The sequence below is a fragment of the Cololabis saira genome, chromosome 19 (genome assembly GCF_033807715.1).
Source record: "Cololabis saira isolate AMF1-May2022 chromosome 19, fColSai1.1, whole genome shotgun sequence".
In the NCBI taxonomy this organism is placed as follows: Eukaryota; Metazoa; Chordata; class Actinopteri; order Beloniformes; family Belonidae; genus Cololabis; species Cololabis saira.
In genome coordinates, this window is record NC_084605.1 from 37,503,279 (window position 1) to 37,521,165 (window position 17,887).

The window sequence follows — 17,887 nt, forward strand, 5'->3', positions numbered from 1 at the left end:
AACAGGCCTTGAATGTCTTAAAAACAAGCTTTTGATTGTTTTTGCTAAATAAATTACAAAATTCAGCCTCTGAGCCATGTCTTTGCGAATGACGCGATACACCGCTACGAAAAAATGGCGGAAGCTTCGGCCGGCGGAGTTAGTTGTGGGTGTGGTTTCACGCATCGCTCCTGTTGTTAAGTAACGACGGGAGCAGAATCTTATTGGCTCGTAGATCCACATCACACTGGACGGATCACCGGGCGGCTGTACAGACCCTGCAGAATCTGGTTGCTTTCCTCCTTCTCTGAGTTGCTGAGGGGAGACCACTTTATATATGTTAACCTCCTGAGACCCGGGCTTTTGTTTGATGTGCATTTTTTATGTGTCCTTACTATTTGGGATCAGTAGGACCTAATTTTTGTTGAAATTAAATTTTTGCTTTCTATGTGCTGTTGAACTATGTAATATCCAATGGCCTCACATGAGGACAATGGGTTTATTTTTCTCTATTTCCCTTTCTTGGTCGTGCCCTGCATCCTTGCACATCCTGGTCAGGTTCTAATAATAACAATATGATACGTTTTATTTGCAATATACTCAGCATTTTGAATTAAATAAAGTGCTACAGAGTAAAAACATGGGTATTAGGTTATATCTCTATATCATTTATATTAATATTATTCATTTTCAATTGTTTTCTTTCATATTACAAGGAAATAAAAACTTGCTCCACTGGCAGATTATTCTACTTATTTCTAGTGAAAATGTGCTTTAAACAAATGGAAATCTAAAAACAAGTATTTTAAGTGTAATGAGACTTATTTTGACTAGAAATTGGACATTTGGGCAAGAAATAAAGACAAATGTTCTTGGAAAGAATTTAAGTGTTTGCAGTGAAGATAGACCTGATGTCCTTAAACGAGTACTTCATGTTTACAGACGTTGAAGCTTGCTAATATTACTCAAATATATCAAAAAAGCATGCCATGTGAAGCTGCAGACGTTATTGTGCATAAATATACTAGTTTCAATCATAAAATTAGGTTAGGATTTTTACCTTGTCCATATTTCTGTCGGGAGCTGCCATAGACGACTTTCATTGAGATCCCAGCCATCTTGTTTTTTCCCAAATGAGTGTAATTTCATTATGAGACCACTAGATGGTGCAGGAGGGAGTCCCGGATGAGGACAATGGGTCAATATTCGTACAAATGAAGTATCATGACGCAGAACAGCAGAAATGTAATGTCCTCATATGAGAACGCAGGGTCTCAGGAGGTTAAAGCAAGAAAAAACCTGTTTTTCAGAATAGGTCCCCTTTAATTTATCTATGTTGGAAATAGTTAAAATGTAGTCTGTTATGACATAATGGATGTAAAGACATTCCTCCACACTCACTTCCCTGTTTTGTAATTCCATCTGAGGTTTCCTTAGCAAGTCCTGCATTTCCATCGGTGCGTCCGAAATCCCGTACTAAACATTATATACTAAAAAGTATACTTAAAGGAGCACGAGGCAGGATTGAGGCAGGATTTATGAAAAAAATTTGTATACGTTTTAAGTTTTCTAGTAATAATGTCAGATGAAGCGTTCCAAACCAAAAGGAATGAGTCCTCTAGTGCAGTGATTCTTAACCATAGGGCCGCCCCCTAGTGGGCCGCGAAAAAAATTCTGTTGTGTAGGTTTGGGCCGCGGGGGCCGCGGGGGCCGCAGGACTGCATCCCGACCATGTGGTGGCGCTAATGCGCTAGTCAGTTGTTACTGACTGCCAGACGGTGGAGGAGGGAACCAAGAGGAAGAGGCGGGGGAGCTCTATAAAAAAGGAGAATAATGCCGCGGCACCTTCTATTTACCTCGGACACTCATCTAGCTGCACGTGTACTATTAAGGCCTGTATTTACGGAGAAAATCCTTTGTTTTGCACAAAATAGGTTTAAATCCGCCAGGATAAGGGATCGTTTACTTGGTCTGCGCTCAGAGTCGGCTTGGATCTGCCAGTATCAGGGATTGATTGACTTAGTCTGCGCCCAGCAACGGGGAGAGCGAGCGCGGCGGGATCCTTTATTTTTATATTCTCCATCGTGGCCACAACTAAGCCCAAAGCCCGAAACAGACTCAGAGCAACGCTGCATGCTACTCTGAGAGTGAGCCTTTCCCCCATTCCACCCAGACTGGACCTGATTGTGTCTCAGAGGCCCAAGTGTCTCATTAAGAGCTGCAGATAAAAAGGAAATTGTATATTTTTTTTAATATGTATATGAAAGAAAATAAAGATTCTTCTGGTTCTGCTATGCACAAATATAGTTTCATTTGCACTTTATTTCAATTTTATTTACAGTTTATTTAATTTAACATTATTTTGAATGTATCTATTTTACTTTTTATTAATAATAATGGCTTGGTTTTATATAGCGCCCTTCAAGACACCCAGAGCGCTTTTTACAGAGACCATTATTCATTCCTACACATTCTCACCGGTGGTGGTAGCTACGTTTGTAGCCACAGCTGACCTGCAGACTGACAGAAGCGTCAGTCGGCCCCTCCGACCACCACCAAACATTCAAAAACATTCACACGGGGCAAGGTGGGTAAGGTGTCTTGCCCAAGGACACTACGACACCAACTGGGATGTAGCGGGATTCGAACTGCCGACCTTCCGATCATTGGACGACCCGCTCTACTGCCATCCATTGATTGATTTATATGTATATATATTTTTTATTCTGAGTCCTTCCTTTTTTATTTAAGTAAAATCTAATTATTGATCTTTTTTTATTAATAAGCCTGAACTGATTGATTTGTCCTAGTATAAATCAAGCTTGACATGTGCATGTTAACATTGACATGTTTCATAAAAGTCCGTGATGATCATTTTATTTGACAAGGTTTTTACTTGGGCCCTGGGCCGCTCTGTACTGAAAAAATTGGGCCTCGAGGTCAGAAAGGTTAAGAACCCCTGCTCTAGTGTATCTCTCCGTTGCCTTGAACAGGCTGTGTGCTGCAAAATGTGCTGCAATTGTGACCGGAATTTCCCACGCTGGGCGGCGGATGTGACGTCACATGACGCTGCATGCACGTTCTCCCCGTTCTCCCGTGCCGGCTTCACTGTTGGCTGCAGTACCCCCGACGGCCGTCGTGGCGAATGGTGGCGCTAGAGAGTCTCATTTCTTAAAAGGAGCCTCATGCTCCTTTAAGTTCGGCACACTTTTGAGTAAATATCAGTAGTGTGCATTAATTCGGACGTACTATTAAGAGCGCACACGTCACTTCCTGCCGTTGGAAGGAAGCAGTAGCAGCACCACGCTATTTCCTGTTTATCCTGGCCCAAACAAGATGACATTATATAATATTATTATATATGAATATTATAATATTAATATTATATAATAATATTATTATACTTAATATTATACTTATGACATATAATATGACACATACTTATATCACTTAGCAACCAAACACAGCTGCATTGCATTGTGGGAAGTTTCTGCTCAGCTAGTGTCCATCAATCCACACTAATGAATTTCTACAGAATGAGTATGGATAGTACATACTATTGAGTACGTTCTAATGTTTCGGACGCACTAAAAAATCTCACATACTCATTTTGCATACTCATTAGGGTGGAAGTATGCGATTTCAGACGCAGCCAAAGAGCTTACTTGGAGACGTAGATTCCCAAGCCAAACTCCTTCCCTCCCCGGATGTTGAAGCCCAGACAATAGTCATCAGAGGTGGTGTAGAGGTGGACGATCCTGCGGAGGGCGCTGCCTGAGCTGGCCTCGGACGGGGTGCGGCCGCTCTCCTCCACCACCATACGCCTGTGGATGAGGTCCACCCTGGGAAAGTAGCAGCACACCCGACTGATTAGCACACTGATACCCAGACAGGAAAGTAAGGAGGAAAGTGATTGAGTTCTTTTTAGATTCATGTAAATATCAAGCATCACCAGGTGGTCTTCTCCTTGGAGTAGCGGATGCCGGGGACTTTCCCAACCCGCCTCACCACCATCCTCAGCCTGTTGTTGCCCGTCAGGACTTTGACAGCGCTGCTCATGGTGATGCTCTCCAGGCTGATGCCGTTCACCTCCACCAGCTTATCACCCACTTGCAGCCCCGCCTCCTCTGTCAACCAACACACCAACGGGAGTGTGACACAGTGTAACAATCAGCATCAGATAGCAGCAGGTAACACGGCTCCTGTTGTCCAGAGCCATCACGTTTTATAGAGCAGCGCTTACGTGCCGTGCTGTTGTCCTCCACCTTACTGACGAAGATGCTGAGACCGTGTTCTGAGCCTCCACGCACGCTGAAGCCCAGCTTTCCATCCACACTCTTATCCACTGTGACCGTGTGGAGGTCCTCACTATCATCTCCTCCTGTAAATGTGACAAAGACGGTTACTAATCTTGGTGGATTTCCCTGTACATTAATGTTGTCTGAATTTAAGACGAGATGGTTTCGTATGCAGTAAAAACTGTAGAATCATTTGAGAGAAACTGTAACTTAAAGGCATATAAATCAAATTTACTTGACTTAAAGTGACTAAAAGGAACAGTTTAGAGGGCCCCTCTATAAGTGTGGAGGTTTTTGTATTTCATTTCCAACATTTTCTCTTGTTTTTGCTGATAATACAGAGAGGAGACAATGAGAGAAAATGATACTTCGTAAAAAATAAAGATAAAAAATTGCTCCAAACTAAAGTGACACTGACATTTTTAACCATGAACCCCCCCCCCCGTAAACTCCTGTAATAAACGTATTAAATGTATTAAGTGTCTCTGATTTTGGTCTGATTGGAAATATCAGTTTCCTTGATCCAGCTGGTTTGTGAGCTGCTTTGAGTTTTCCATTCATTGGTTTTATCATTATTTTTGTCTTTTTTTGAGCCAGGAATAATATGATGGTATATGGAGAATGATGCTTGAAGTAGAGGGGGGCAAAAATATAGATATGGCAATATATAGCAATACTTTGCTGGCCGATTGGATATCGATATTCACAATTTGAATATTGATTTTCTTTTTCAAATAACAAATCATGTTTCAGACAGGTTGTAAATTCAGTTCGACTTAATTGTATACATGGGCTTAAATAATATTTTTAGCCTTAATTTCATATTGTAAATATGAAAATAATATGAAAAACATGCAAATTTAGCTTGTGTTGTTACAATAAAATAGAACATTTGAATTACATTGTTTTGACTCAGTTTGCTCCATGAATTATCACTATAATCTGATTTACGTCCAACTCAGATTTTAAAATGCCTTTTACAGTTTTCAGCAAACTATGTACAACATCGCAATATATCCCAAAATTTGGATATCACAATATCGTATCGTACCGTATCATGAGGTCCTTGGCAATACACACCCCTAGCTTGAATCCTGATTGGACCCAATTTTTCATTCTTGAAGGCTAATGTCTATTCTTGTAATAGAATAATAAAGTCATTTATAAATGACCACTGGTACAAAGACACCATATTGAATTATAGAGAAAAAAATTACTGAACTAACAAACAGCATCATTTTTTAAATATAAAAAAATAAATTGGGGTGTTTAATATCAGTCATAATCAGGGCAGAAGAAATAAAAAAAAAACTACCCGCACTTTTTTAGTAGACAAGACATACTGGTCAGCTCACTGGTTCATTTCCTGATAGAAACACATAATCTGGGTAATTTTTGTGTACTGCAGATTGTGTATCCTGCATCCAGTGCTCTACATCTTGAAAAAAAGAGGCTATTCATTAGCAAAGTTGTATGTGGTTTCTTAAACAGCCTAACAGAGCGCTCAAGGGAAGAGATTCTGTTGCGGTTCGGTTTGCTGAGGACCCAAATGCAGGAGAGCAGGAGCCAGGAGTTGCAAAAACCAAGGATTTATTAATCAAAAAACCAAGAACTAAAAGCGCTGCAGAGCAGGATTAACAAAACCAGGATCAGGAAAAACTGCAAGGAGACATGGAGGAAGAAACAGTACGGACCGACAGGGAACAAAGGAATGACAAGACCAGATATACACAGGGGATAACGAGACACGACGAGACACAGGTGCAGACAATCAGGGCAAATGGGAAACAGGAGGGACAGAACTGAAACTCAAAAACTGGGGGGAAGTGTCAAACCCTGACAGTACCCCCCCCTCAAGGGACAGATCCCAGATGTCCCCACAGTCAACACCCAGGGCGGGCGGAGGGGGCCTGGAGGAGGGCCCAGGCCACACACGGCCAAAGTTCCGGGGGCCGTCCTCGGGACCGAGCAGACCAGCGAGAGCGTTCCGGAGGACGCCGACGGGGCCGGGCCAACCGGAGAGTCATTTTGGGGGGCCAACCCCGGAACCAGACTCGGGACCAGGCACACCGGCCAGAGGGCCGTTCTCGGGGCTGGGCAGATCCATCCAGGACCGCCTCAGGAAGAGGAACCGAGATGGGCGGGGCCGCCTCAGGAACAGAGACTGGCGGCGGGACCGCCTCAGGAACTGAGACTGGCGGCGGGACCGCCTCAGGAACTGAGACTGGCGGCGGGACCGCCTCAGGAACGGAGACTGGCGGCGGGACCGCCTCAGGAACGGAGACTGGCTGAGGGGCGACCTGGGTCCTCGGAGCTGGCTGGGAAGGAACACGGGTCCTCTGAGCTGGCTGGGAAGGAACACGGGTCCTCGGAGCTGGCTGGGGGGGAACACGGGTCCTCAGAGCTGGCTGGGGGGGACACGGGTCCTCGGAGCTGGCTGGGGGGGGGACACGGGTCCTCGGAGCTGGCTGGGGGGGACACGGGTCCTCGGAGCTGGCTGGGGGGGACACGGGTCCTCGGAGCTGGCTGGGGGGGAACACGGGTCCTCGGAGCTGGCTGGGGGGGAACACGGGTCCTCGGAGCTGGCTGGGGGGGACACGGGTCCTCGGAGCTGGCTGGGGGGGACACGGGTCCTCGGAGCTGGCTGGGGGGGGACACGGGTCCTCGGAGCTGGCTGGGGGGGGACACGGGTCCTCGGAGCTGGCTGGGGGGGAACACGGGTCCTCGGAGCTGGCTGAGGGGGGGTCCGGGACCACCACCGGAGCAGGGGCTGATGCGTCCGGGACCACCACCGGAACATGGGAAGGTGCGTCCGGGACCTCCACTGGAACATGGGAAGGTGCGTCCGGGACCTCCACTGGAACAGGGGGGGGTGCTTCCGGGACCACCACAGGAACATGGGGAGGTGCGTCCGGGACCACCACCGGAACATGGGGAGGTGCGTCCGGGACCACCACAGGAACATGGGAAGGTGCGTCCGGGACCACCACCGGAACATGGGAAGGTGCGTCCGGGACCACCACCGGAACAGGGACAGGTGCGTCCGGGACCACCACAGGAACATGGGAAGGTGCGTCCGGGACCACCACCGGAACAGGGACAGGTGCGTCCGGGACCACCACAGGAACATGGGAAGGTGCGTCCGGGACCACCACAGGAACATGGGGAGGTGCGTTCGGGACCACCACAGGAACATGGGGAGGTGCGTCCGGGACCACCACTGGAACAGGGACAGGTGCAGGAGCTGGAGCTGGAACAAGCTGGGGCTGGCGCTTACGCCGTCGTCAATTCAATTTTCAATTCAATTCAATTTTATTTATATAGCGTCTAATACAACAGATGTTGTCTCTAGACGCTTTCCAGAGATCCAGAACATGAACATAAACATAAACATAAACATAAACATAAACCCCCGAGCAATTATTATATAAACAATGGCAGGTAAAAACTCCCTTAGTGGGAGAAAAGCCTTAAGCCAAACAGTGGCAAGGAAAAACTCCCCTTTAGGAGGGAAGAAACCTTGAGCAGGACCAGGCTCATAAGGGGGGACCCTCCTGCCGAAGGCCAGACTGGGGGAGTCAGGGACGTCGACAGCACACAGCAGGCAGGTGGAAGCAGCAGCGGGATGACCAGAGGTGGGGGGCGTCAGCAGCACACAACAGTCATGTGGAAGCAGCAGCGGGATGACCAGAGGGGGGGGGGGGCATCAGCAGCACACAACAGTCATGTGGAAGCAGCAGCGGGATGACCAGAGGGGGGGGGGGGGTGCAGGCAGGCGGAAGCAGCAACAGCAGACATCCACGTAGGCAGGTGGAAGAAGCAATGGGATGACCAGAGGGGGGGGAGGGCCGGGAACACAGGCCAGAACGCAGCTCCTGAGGCTCCGGCCTGCAAACATACACAAAAGAGAAAAAAGGGGGGCCGGCACAAGAAACTACAGGAACAATGGACAAAAATGATAGCTATGAGATATTTATAATAAATAAAAATGGTAATGGAGAAGAGAGGCAGGGAAAAGGAGAGGAGAAGAAGGGTGAGAGGCACCGCCCAGCGGATCATGTCGGTGCCCCCCTGCAGCATAAGCCTATAGCAGCATATCTACCGCGAAGCTATATTTGAGACTAACTATTATAGTTTTGTTCTATAGCTGCGACAATGACTACTGACTCTAACACACTAAAGTTTACACTACCTAGAGATTTACCAACACCAGCTAGAGGTTTACTTAACACTAACTATAAGCTTTACTAAACAGAAAGGTTTTAAGTTTAGTTTTAAAGGTGGAGGTGGTGTCAGCCTCCTTAACCCAGATTGGAAGTTGGTTCCAAAGTAATGGTGCCTGATAGCAGAACGCCCGCCCTCCAAATCTACATTTAGATACTCTAGGAACTACGAGTAAACCTGCACCCTGGGAGCGGAGAGCTCGGCCAGGAACATAAGGCACTATCAAATCTTGTAAATACTGCGGAGCTAAGCCGTTTTGGGCTTTATATGCAAGTAATAAAATTTTAAATTGAATTCTGAATTTTACAGGTAGCCAATGGAGCGACGCTAACACTGGAGAGACGTGGTCTCTCCTGCGAATTCCTGTCAGTACTCGTGCTGCTGCATTTTGGATCAGCTGGAGCCTATTCAGCAAATTACTTGGACATCCTGCTAACAACACATTACAGTAATCCAGTCTAGAAGATACAAACGCATGAACTAGTTTCTCTGCATCCCTCTGCGAGAGGATTTTCCTAATTTTTGCAATATTACGGAGATGGAAAAACGCTATTTTACAAACCTGATTAACATATGGTTTAAACGACAAATCCTGATCGAAAACAACACCAAGGTTTCTCACAGTTGCACTGGAAGCCATCGCAACACCATCTAATCCCTTCCTAAGATGCTCTGGACCAAGAATGATAACCTCTGTTTTATCTGAATTTAGAAGCAAGAAATTTCTGGACATCCAGTCCTTGATGTCCCTAAGACATGCCTGAAGTTTAACTAACGGTTCTGTTTCATCCGGCTTCATAGACAAGTAGAGCTGCGTATCATCAGCATAACAATGAAAGTGTATGCCGTGATTCTGGATTATACTTCCCAACGGCTGCATGTATAAACTAAACAAGACTGGCCCTAGCACTGAACCCTGCGGAACACCATAACAGACCCTTGACTGTTCTGAAGAAACCTCATGTACATGAACAAACTGGAACCTGTCAGATAGATATGATTTAAACCAACGCAGAGCTGTCCCTTTAATCCCAACAACATGCTCTAACCTGTGCAGTAAAATGCCATGATCTATAGTGTCAAAAGCAGCACTGAGGTCCAGTAAAACCAATATGGACACTAATCCCTTATCTGAGGCCATAAGAAGGTCATTCGTAACTCGAACCAGTGCTGTCTCTGTGCTATGATGCATTCTGAACCCTGACTGAAAGACTTCAAACAGATCATTTCTATACAAATAGTCACATAACTGGCTTGAAACTGCCTTTTCCAGAATTTTAGATACAAATGGAAGGTTAGAAATTGGCCTATAATTAGCTAAGGTGTCTGGGTCAAGGGAAGGTTTTTTAAGTAAAGGTTTAATTACTGCCACTTTGAAAACCTGTGGTACATATCCTAAGCTTAGGGATAGGTTGATTTGGTCCAGTATTGTCACACCAATAAGAGAAAAAACATTTTTGAATAGTCGAGTCGGGATGGGGTCTAACATACATGTGGTAGACTTAGCTCTATTAACGAGTGAGGTCAGCTCAGGGAGGTCTATAGGATCAAAACAGTCTAGAGACAAGTCAGAGCCTAGGGGAGTTGCCTCGTCGTTGCCTCCCCTGAGCCTGCAGGCTCCTGGGCCCACCCAGAGCCTGGCATGTCCCCAAAAAGGGGTCCCCATACTGCCCCTCCTCGGCCCAGCGCATGTTCGCCAAAAACTCCGGCAGCGTGAGGCGCTCTCCCGCTGGGTCCATCTGGTCGGTCCGTTCTGTTGTGGTTCGGTTTGCTGAGGACCCAAATGCAGGAGAGCAGGAGCCAGGAGTTGCAAAAACCAAGGATTTATTAATCAAAAAACCAAGAACTAAAAGCGCTGCAGAGCAGGATTAACAAAAACCAGGATCAGGAAAAACTGCAAGGAGACATGGAGGAAGAAACAGTACGGACCAACCGGGAACAAAGGAATGACAAGACCAGATATACACAGGGGATAACGAGACACGACGAGACACAGGTGCAGACAATCAGGGCAAATGGGAAACAGGAGGGACAGAACTGAAACTCAAAAACTGGGGGGAAGTGTCAAACCCTGAGAGATACTTTCAAAATAAGGAGTTAAGGAGTTAAAGAAAATGACAAGACAAAAGACAAAATCCAAAGAACACTACCAAACCACAGATTATAAGGAAATTAATAAAACATTATTGAACACAGATGCATTCTATTAAATACTTACAGTACCTTTTATTTGGATTTTCAGTGTATTATGTATTTATAAGATGTGTTGTATTCATCATAAATGTGTTTAAAGGTTTAAATTTTGTCCCCGTTTACTAGTTTTTGTTTCTGGCTGAGGATTTAGTTTAACAATGCTGTGCTGTCAGGGTGTTCTGCAGTTCACTGGGTTTGCTGTGTGCTTGTACTACAGCAGTCTGGTGGATTTCATCCTCAGTCTTTTCTGTCAGCTATTGTAACTAGATATAAAAGGCCACGAAAATCTGCAAAAGTATCTTTACATTTTTATCTTCATTTATTCATTTTTCTTGTTCATACAGGACTGTCTCAGAAAATTAGAATATTGTGATAAAGTCCTTTATTTTCTGTAATGCAAAAATGTCATACATTCTGGATTCATTACAAATCAACTGAAATATTGCAAGCCTTTTATTATTTTAATAATGCTGATCATGGCTTACAGCTTAAGAAAACTCAAATATCCTATCTCAAAAAATTTATATTCTGGGAATCTTAATCTTAAACTGTAAACCATAATCAGCAATATTAAAATAATAAAAGGCTTGCAATATTTCAGTTGATTTGTAATGAATCCAGAATGTATGACATTTTTGCATTACAGAAAATAAAGAACTATATCACAATATTCAAATTTTCTGAGACAGTCTAGTATTTATTTAAGACACTTATAAAGCCACAATTAACTGCAGCTCAGTTGAGTCCGTTGACGACAGGCGTTAACCTGTCACTTGCACTGCTTACGGATCCCGCCTGACCGCCACTTACCTTCCACAGGAGAGTTGATGAGGATGACCCGGCCCATGGGTGAGCAGGATCGGATTCCTCGCCGACGCTGCTCTTTCTTTCGTAAGAGGTTGCGTGTAGCAGCGTGAGAGCCTTGGGTCCCAGCGGTCTTCTCCCTGCGGGACGGGTCTGACGCCTGAGCCATGCTCTCCTCTCGCACACTCTCCCCTGGGGGCTCAGCTCCAGGTGGAGGGGTCTACAGCCGGTTACAGCAAAAAACAGTGATCACATCTACAGTATACCCATGTTCTCAACTGGTGTATGTTTGGCGGTATTTGTAGTTCCTTGCTAGTGGATAAATCCAACTCACTGGTGCAGGCTGTTTGGTGACATGACAGCTGAGTCTTTGGCTTCAGAAAGTCACACATTGGCTTGCTCCTGCCCATGTTGCATCTCTTTCACCTGTCTGAGCCCAAATAAACAACTGTTGCTGTTCAAATTAAACACAAAACAGCAATGAAACCAGATTATGTCACAATGATGCCAAACAGCTTTGTTTTACAGTTTCTTCTATGGTATTTACTGTCATAAGCAAAGGTTAGCACCCCCTCTATTAATCCTATGTCCTTTTTCTGAGTAATCATGGTAAAAAACAATCTCTGATTGGTTATGGCATTGGTCATATCACATCATATCATAGTGGGCCTTAGTGTCCGATAAATACAACCTCAGATGAACAACAACATATATTTTTTCACCATATTTAACACAAATGATGTAAAAAAAAAAAAAAAAAAGGAACTCATGTGAGCAAAACTAAGTACTCCCTTCAAGCTTCCATGGAATGAAGAAGGTACTGTATGTTTCAGCCAGATGTTAATCATCATCAGCCCTTAATGAGCTGATCATCAACTCATCTGTTCACCAGAGCATTCAGGTATCTGTTAATCCTTGTACTGTCTTTGGGTCAAAATCACCTCATTCTCCTTCCTTCTTTCCTCCCTTCTTTCCTTCCTTCCTTCCTTCTTTCCTCCCTTCATTCCTTCCTTCTTTTCTCCCTTCCTTCCTTCCTTCCTTCTTTTCTCCCTTCCTTCCTTCCTTCCTTCCTTCCTCCCTCCCTTCCTTCCTTCCTTCCTTCCTTCCCCCTTCCCTCCCTTCCTTCCTTCTTTCCTCCCTCCCTTCCTTCTTTCCTTCCTTCCTTTCTCCCTTCCTTCCTTCCTTCGTTCCTTCTTTTCTTCCTTCCTTCCTTCTTTTCTCCCTTCCTTCCTTCTTTCCTTCCTTCCTTCCTTCTTTTCTCCCTTCCTTCCTTCCTTCCTTCCTCCCTCCCTCCCTCCCTTCCTTCCTTCCTTCCTCCCTCCCTCCCTCCCTCCCTCCCTCCCTCCCTTCCTTCCTCCCTTCCTTCCTTCTTTCCTTCCTTCCTTCTTTTCTCCCTTATTTTCTCCCTTCCTTCCTTCCTTCTTTTCTCCCTTATTTTCTCCCTTCCTTCCTTCCTTCCTTCCTTCCTTCCTTCCTTCCTTCCTTCCTTCCTTCCTTCCTTCCTTCCTTCCTTCCTTCCTTCCTTCTTTCCTTCCTTCCTTCTTTTCTCCCTTCTTTTCTCCCTCCCTTCCTTCCTTCCTTCCTTCCTTCCTTCCTTCCTTCCTTCCTTCCTTCCTTCCTTCCTTCCTTCCTCCCTTCCTTCCTTCCTTCCTTCCTTCCTTCCTTCCTTCCTTCCTTCCTTCCTTCCTTCCTTCCTTCTTTACACCCTTCTTTCCTCCCTTCTTCCCTTCCTCCTTCCTTGACCCGAAGACAGCACACGGGTTAACAGAATACCAAGAAGGAAAGATAGGCAGCGGTGCATCTGAACAAACCACAACACTTCTGCAATAATGTCCTATGACAGATAAGACCAAAGTGGAGTTGTGTAGCCTTATTTCCTAGCTCCACATTTTGTGAAAATGAAACACCACAAAACACTTCCTACCAATTGTCAAGCATGGCGGTGGAATAGTTATAATATCGGATTGGTTTGTTGCCACAGGACCGGGGAATCTTGCAGTCATGTAGCGTATGAATATTTGAATATTTTATCTAGAAAGAAACATGAGACGGTCTGTCTGGCAGGTAAAGATTGGTCAAGATTAAGTCATACTAGTCAAAGTGCAGATCTCAACACAATTGAAATACTGTGGCAGGACCTTAAGAGAGCTACATATACGGGTAACCACATGCCCAACATTCTTAATGACCTGCAAAGAACCTGCAGTGTAGAAAAGTTACTGAATCATGGATATTGCCAACAATATTTTTTTCTTTTTGCTTAATTCTAATTGAAAATAAATAGATACATTTTTGTTGTTTATCTGAGGTTGCATTTGCATAATACTATGACTCATTAAGATCATTTAATTTTTTATCATAATCAAGTTGATAAAAATGACACCATCATTTATCAAGATAATTTTTAAGTTGTCACACACATCCATCCATCCATCCCGTTATCCTTTGCAGGGTCACGGGGGTCTGCTGGAGCCTATCCCAGCTCATTGTCACACAAAGATATAGTATTGAAAGAAGGGGTAGAAACATTTACATATGAATATAAATATAAAATGAACTAGGGACAAACACATGATTCAAAGGGGGGAAAGTAACTTTTCAATGATTGTACATAGATTAATTATTTTGTGTATAATAAATGTTATTGTTGCTTTTTCTTTTGCTGAGCCCCTCTCTTGGGTTCTCTTGAAACAGACATTTAAAATCTAAATAAAGTTTTATTTGCAGGTTGATCCCCCCGACAGACCATCAAAAAATGTCCTCAAATCTTTGCATGTCAGCTAAAAAACTCTACAGGCCATTTGAGTCCAAGTGTGGTTAGAAGTCGGATTTAATTGGTTTATTTCAGGTAGACACCTGACCCACGTCACAACCCGTCTCCATGGTGACGTGTCCCTGAACTTAACCCGCGGTGACAGGTGTCGTGATCCGGTGTTCTGACCATTTCTGCTGCTTTGCCAAAAAATGCTCCCTAATGGTTTTCTACCTTTGTAGAGCTACAATTTTACAGTGTTTTACTCCCTAAACCACGTCCTTTCCCCCCAAGTGGTCCTTGTCGCTTGCCAGGCCGTCATTGTAAATAAGAAAGTGTTATTAATGACCTGCCTGGTTAAATAAAAGCCAATGACTGAATGACTATCAAATAAAGCCATATAATTGTTGTTTTTTTTTTCTCTTTATCGTATAATGTTCACAAAGTGTAATGCAATTCATGCCATGGGTAGTGTATTCTGAAGGATCAAATACTCAACATCCCATATTATCAATTTAGCGTGGCAATCAAACTTTGAAAATCGACTGTGCGCATGCGCAGAACCACAAAGTAGCATTTCTCGGCAGGGTGCAGAAATTGTCAGAACACCGGGGTTCCCTCAGCACCCTGGACAGCGACACCAAAGAACAAGAGGAGTGTTACCCTTCTATTCATACAAAAGATTAAACAATAAAAATAAATAGATAAACTATGAAAAAACAAATTGTCAAGAACAAAACGGACATTTATGAAGCTAAAATATCTTAAACTTACGGAATTAAGGTAGTCTTGAGCAGTCTACGTAATGCCGTTAAAGATACAAACTTACCACACATTTTGCGTTTAAGGGCTGAACACTGCAGACAGCGAAACACTTCTTCTCAAGTTTTCTGCCTGAATCCGACCCGACATCCAAAAGTGTCGAGTGTATATTTGAACTGTATCCGACATTATGAACAAACTCCCATAAAAGTAGCTTTGGCTGGCGGAGTACCTGTATTCATGTTTGCCTGAGGTGTTCAGCGTCCCTCAACCCTCCACCGGTCCTCTTAGGGCTTCATCGATTGGATGGACTGTAAACGTGTGGACATGAAAGCATTTGATTGGACGGCTCGCCTGTCCATCCACTAGAGCTTAAAAGATCATGCCCATTACGTAAAGGTACAAAATCAAGTAATTAGCTCCTTAGGATAATAGTGCTCCAATAGCTCTCACACAATTGTATTTATAAATGTTCTGATGTCTGGAATTTCATTTAAAAGATTTTTAATATTCATTGTCCTGTTTTTTTATTTTTACTGTAACATTGAGGTTTTCAGCATCAAAGTAGGAAAGACACAATGAATAACAGAAAGAGCAGAGGGCACAGATACAGGACTGTCTCAGAAAATTAGAATATTGTGATTTTCTGTAATGCAATTACAAAAACAAAAATGTCTACTGGGTACTATTATAATCTGTATATAGAATTATATGTAAAAAATATCATTTGCTTAATTATAGTTGTTTGTTGTTGGTTGTTGTTGCTCTTTTAATTAAATATTGTAGAAATTGATTGTCAGTCTGTATGGTATTTAAACAGTTGTGCATGAAGTGGTAACATGCAGGTAAGGCATATGTTATGTAGACTTCAGGTGAGGCACATAAGCTTATAATGGTGGTCAGAGCAAAGAATTGTTCTGAAAATGACATCTGTTACATAGAACACTTTTTGACTTAACTTGGAGACAGACATTAAATTTGGCATGATTCTTGATAACTAAAATAGCTGGTGATTAATAGAGGCATTTTTTCAATTTTCATTGCCATTGTATGAGATGTGTAAAAAAATGAATAAAATAAAACAGTTAGTAGACATATAATAATAATTTTTAATTACTAGACAACAAATTGATTACTTTTTATCACAGATAATTCAGCTAATGATTATAATAATGATTGTAATAACTAATTTAACAGTGTTCATTGGAAATGTAACTATATACACAATAATTATTAATTAATCAACAAACCAATATTTATAACAATTTAACATCACAGATAACAATTCAACTAATATAATGATTATAATAACAATTGTAACAATAACTATTTCAGTGTTCACTAGACTAACTATGGGGTTTATAACCTTCAATAGTCATGCTCCCTCAAGAATGGTGGTAGCTCTCCAGGGGCAGAACCTGCGCGGCAAGTCTGGCACGGAGATTATTCCCTGACCGCTCCTGTTCAGCAGCCCCAGGAACGTTCCCCCTATCTTCCTCACCCTCCTCCTCATGATGCTCCCCCTCCTCTTCCTCGATGTCTCCGGTCAGCAGACACTGATTATGCAGGATGCAGCATGCAGCAACCACCTTAGGGGCAAATAGAGGCCGGATCTCCAAGGCCTGGAGGAAGACGGCTTTCCAGCGGGTTTTGAGCACCCGAAGGTTCGCTCAATCACCTTCCTGGCCTTGGCATGGTGCCTGTTGAATCTCGCTTCAACTTGGCCTGTTGATTAAAATACAGGTCACATAAAATACATGTAGTGTTTCAAATGGATAGATAGAAACGTCAGTGATCCCGAGGGAAATCCAGGAATGCAAATGCAAAGTAACAACTGTAATAAACTATTTACTCTGTGTCTTCTTACTTGCTACAGGAAGGCGGTATGGGGTCATGAGGGTCACAGGGTGCTGCAGGCAAGGGGGAGGAAGCAGCCAGCTGGTGGGTAGAGGGACTCCTTATGTACATAGGAGATCTCCTGAGGACAAGGGCATCATGGACAGACCCTGTGTTCCCAATATAAGTATCCAAGAATCTACCCCTGCTGTCACACACACCCTGGAGTAACACTGATGGGAAGAGCTTGTGGTTAATGTAGCTCTTCTTCTGTGGTTAGGCAGGTGGCACGATTCGGATATGGCACCATCTATGGAACCAGCCGCACAGTGGAGCCTCATGGCCGGCCATGGGAGCAAAGCCTGCCCCACCTCCTCCATCTCTCCTGCCCCACCTCCTCCATCTCTCCTGCCCCACCTCCTCCATCTCTCCTCCCCCACCTCCTCCATCTCTCCTCCCCCACCTCCTCCATCTCTCCTGCCCCCACCTCCTCCATCTCTCCTGCCCCCACCTCCTCCATCTCTCCTGCCCCCACCTCCTCCATCTCTCCTCCCCCACCTCCTCCATCTCTCCTGCCCCCACCTCCTCCATCTCTCCTGCCCCCACCTCCTCCATCTCTCCTGCCCCCACCTCCTCCATCTCTCCTGCCCCCACCTCCTCCATCTCTCCTGCCCCCACCTCCTCCATCTCTCCTGCCCCCACCTCCTCCATCTCTCCTCCCCCACCTCCTCCATCTCTCCTGCCCCCACCTCCTCCATCTCTCCTGCCCCCACTTCCTCCATCTCTCCTCCTCCATCTCTCCTGCCCCCACCTCCTCCATCTCTCCTCCTCCATCTCTCCTGCCCCCACCTCCTCCATCTCTCCTGCCCCCACCTCCTCCATCTCTCCTCCCCCACCTCCTCCATCTCTCCTCCCCCACCTCCTCCATCTCTCCTGCCCCACCTCCTCCATCTCTCCTCCTCCATCTCTCCTGCCCCCACCTCCTCCATCTCTCCTCCTCCATCTCTCCTGCCCCCACCTCCTCCATCTCTCCTGCCCC

General features: G+C 44.7%; 1 protein-coding gene across 1 annotated transcript in view; it reads right to left on the bottom strand.

Moving 5' to 3' along the window:
• Window positions 1-11,721, bottom strand: part of LOC133419406 (PDZ domain-containing protein 7-like) — a 31,260-nt gene extending 19,539 nt beyond the window's left edge. Inside the window, exons 1-4 of the mRNA XM_061708567.1 lie at window positions 11,505-11,721; window positions 4,223-4,360; window positions 3,932-4,106; window positions 3,645-3,821 (exon numbers count right to left, since the gene is read on the bottom strand). Of these exons, the coding sequence (XP_061564551.1) occupies window positions 3,645-3,821; window positions 3,932-4,106; window positions 4,223-4,360; window positions 11,505-11,667 (653 nt within the window). The 5' untranslated portion in view covers window positions 11,668-11,721. The remainder of the gene's footprint in view (window positions 1-3,644; window positions 3,822-3,931; window positions 4,107-4,222; window positions 4,361-11,504) is intronic.
• Between the last annotated feature and the right edge of the window lie 6,166 nt (window positions 11,722-17,887).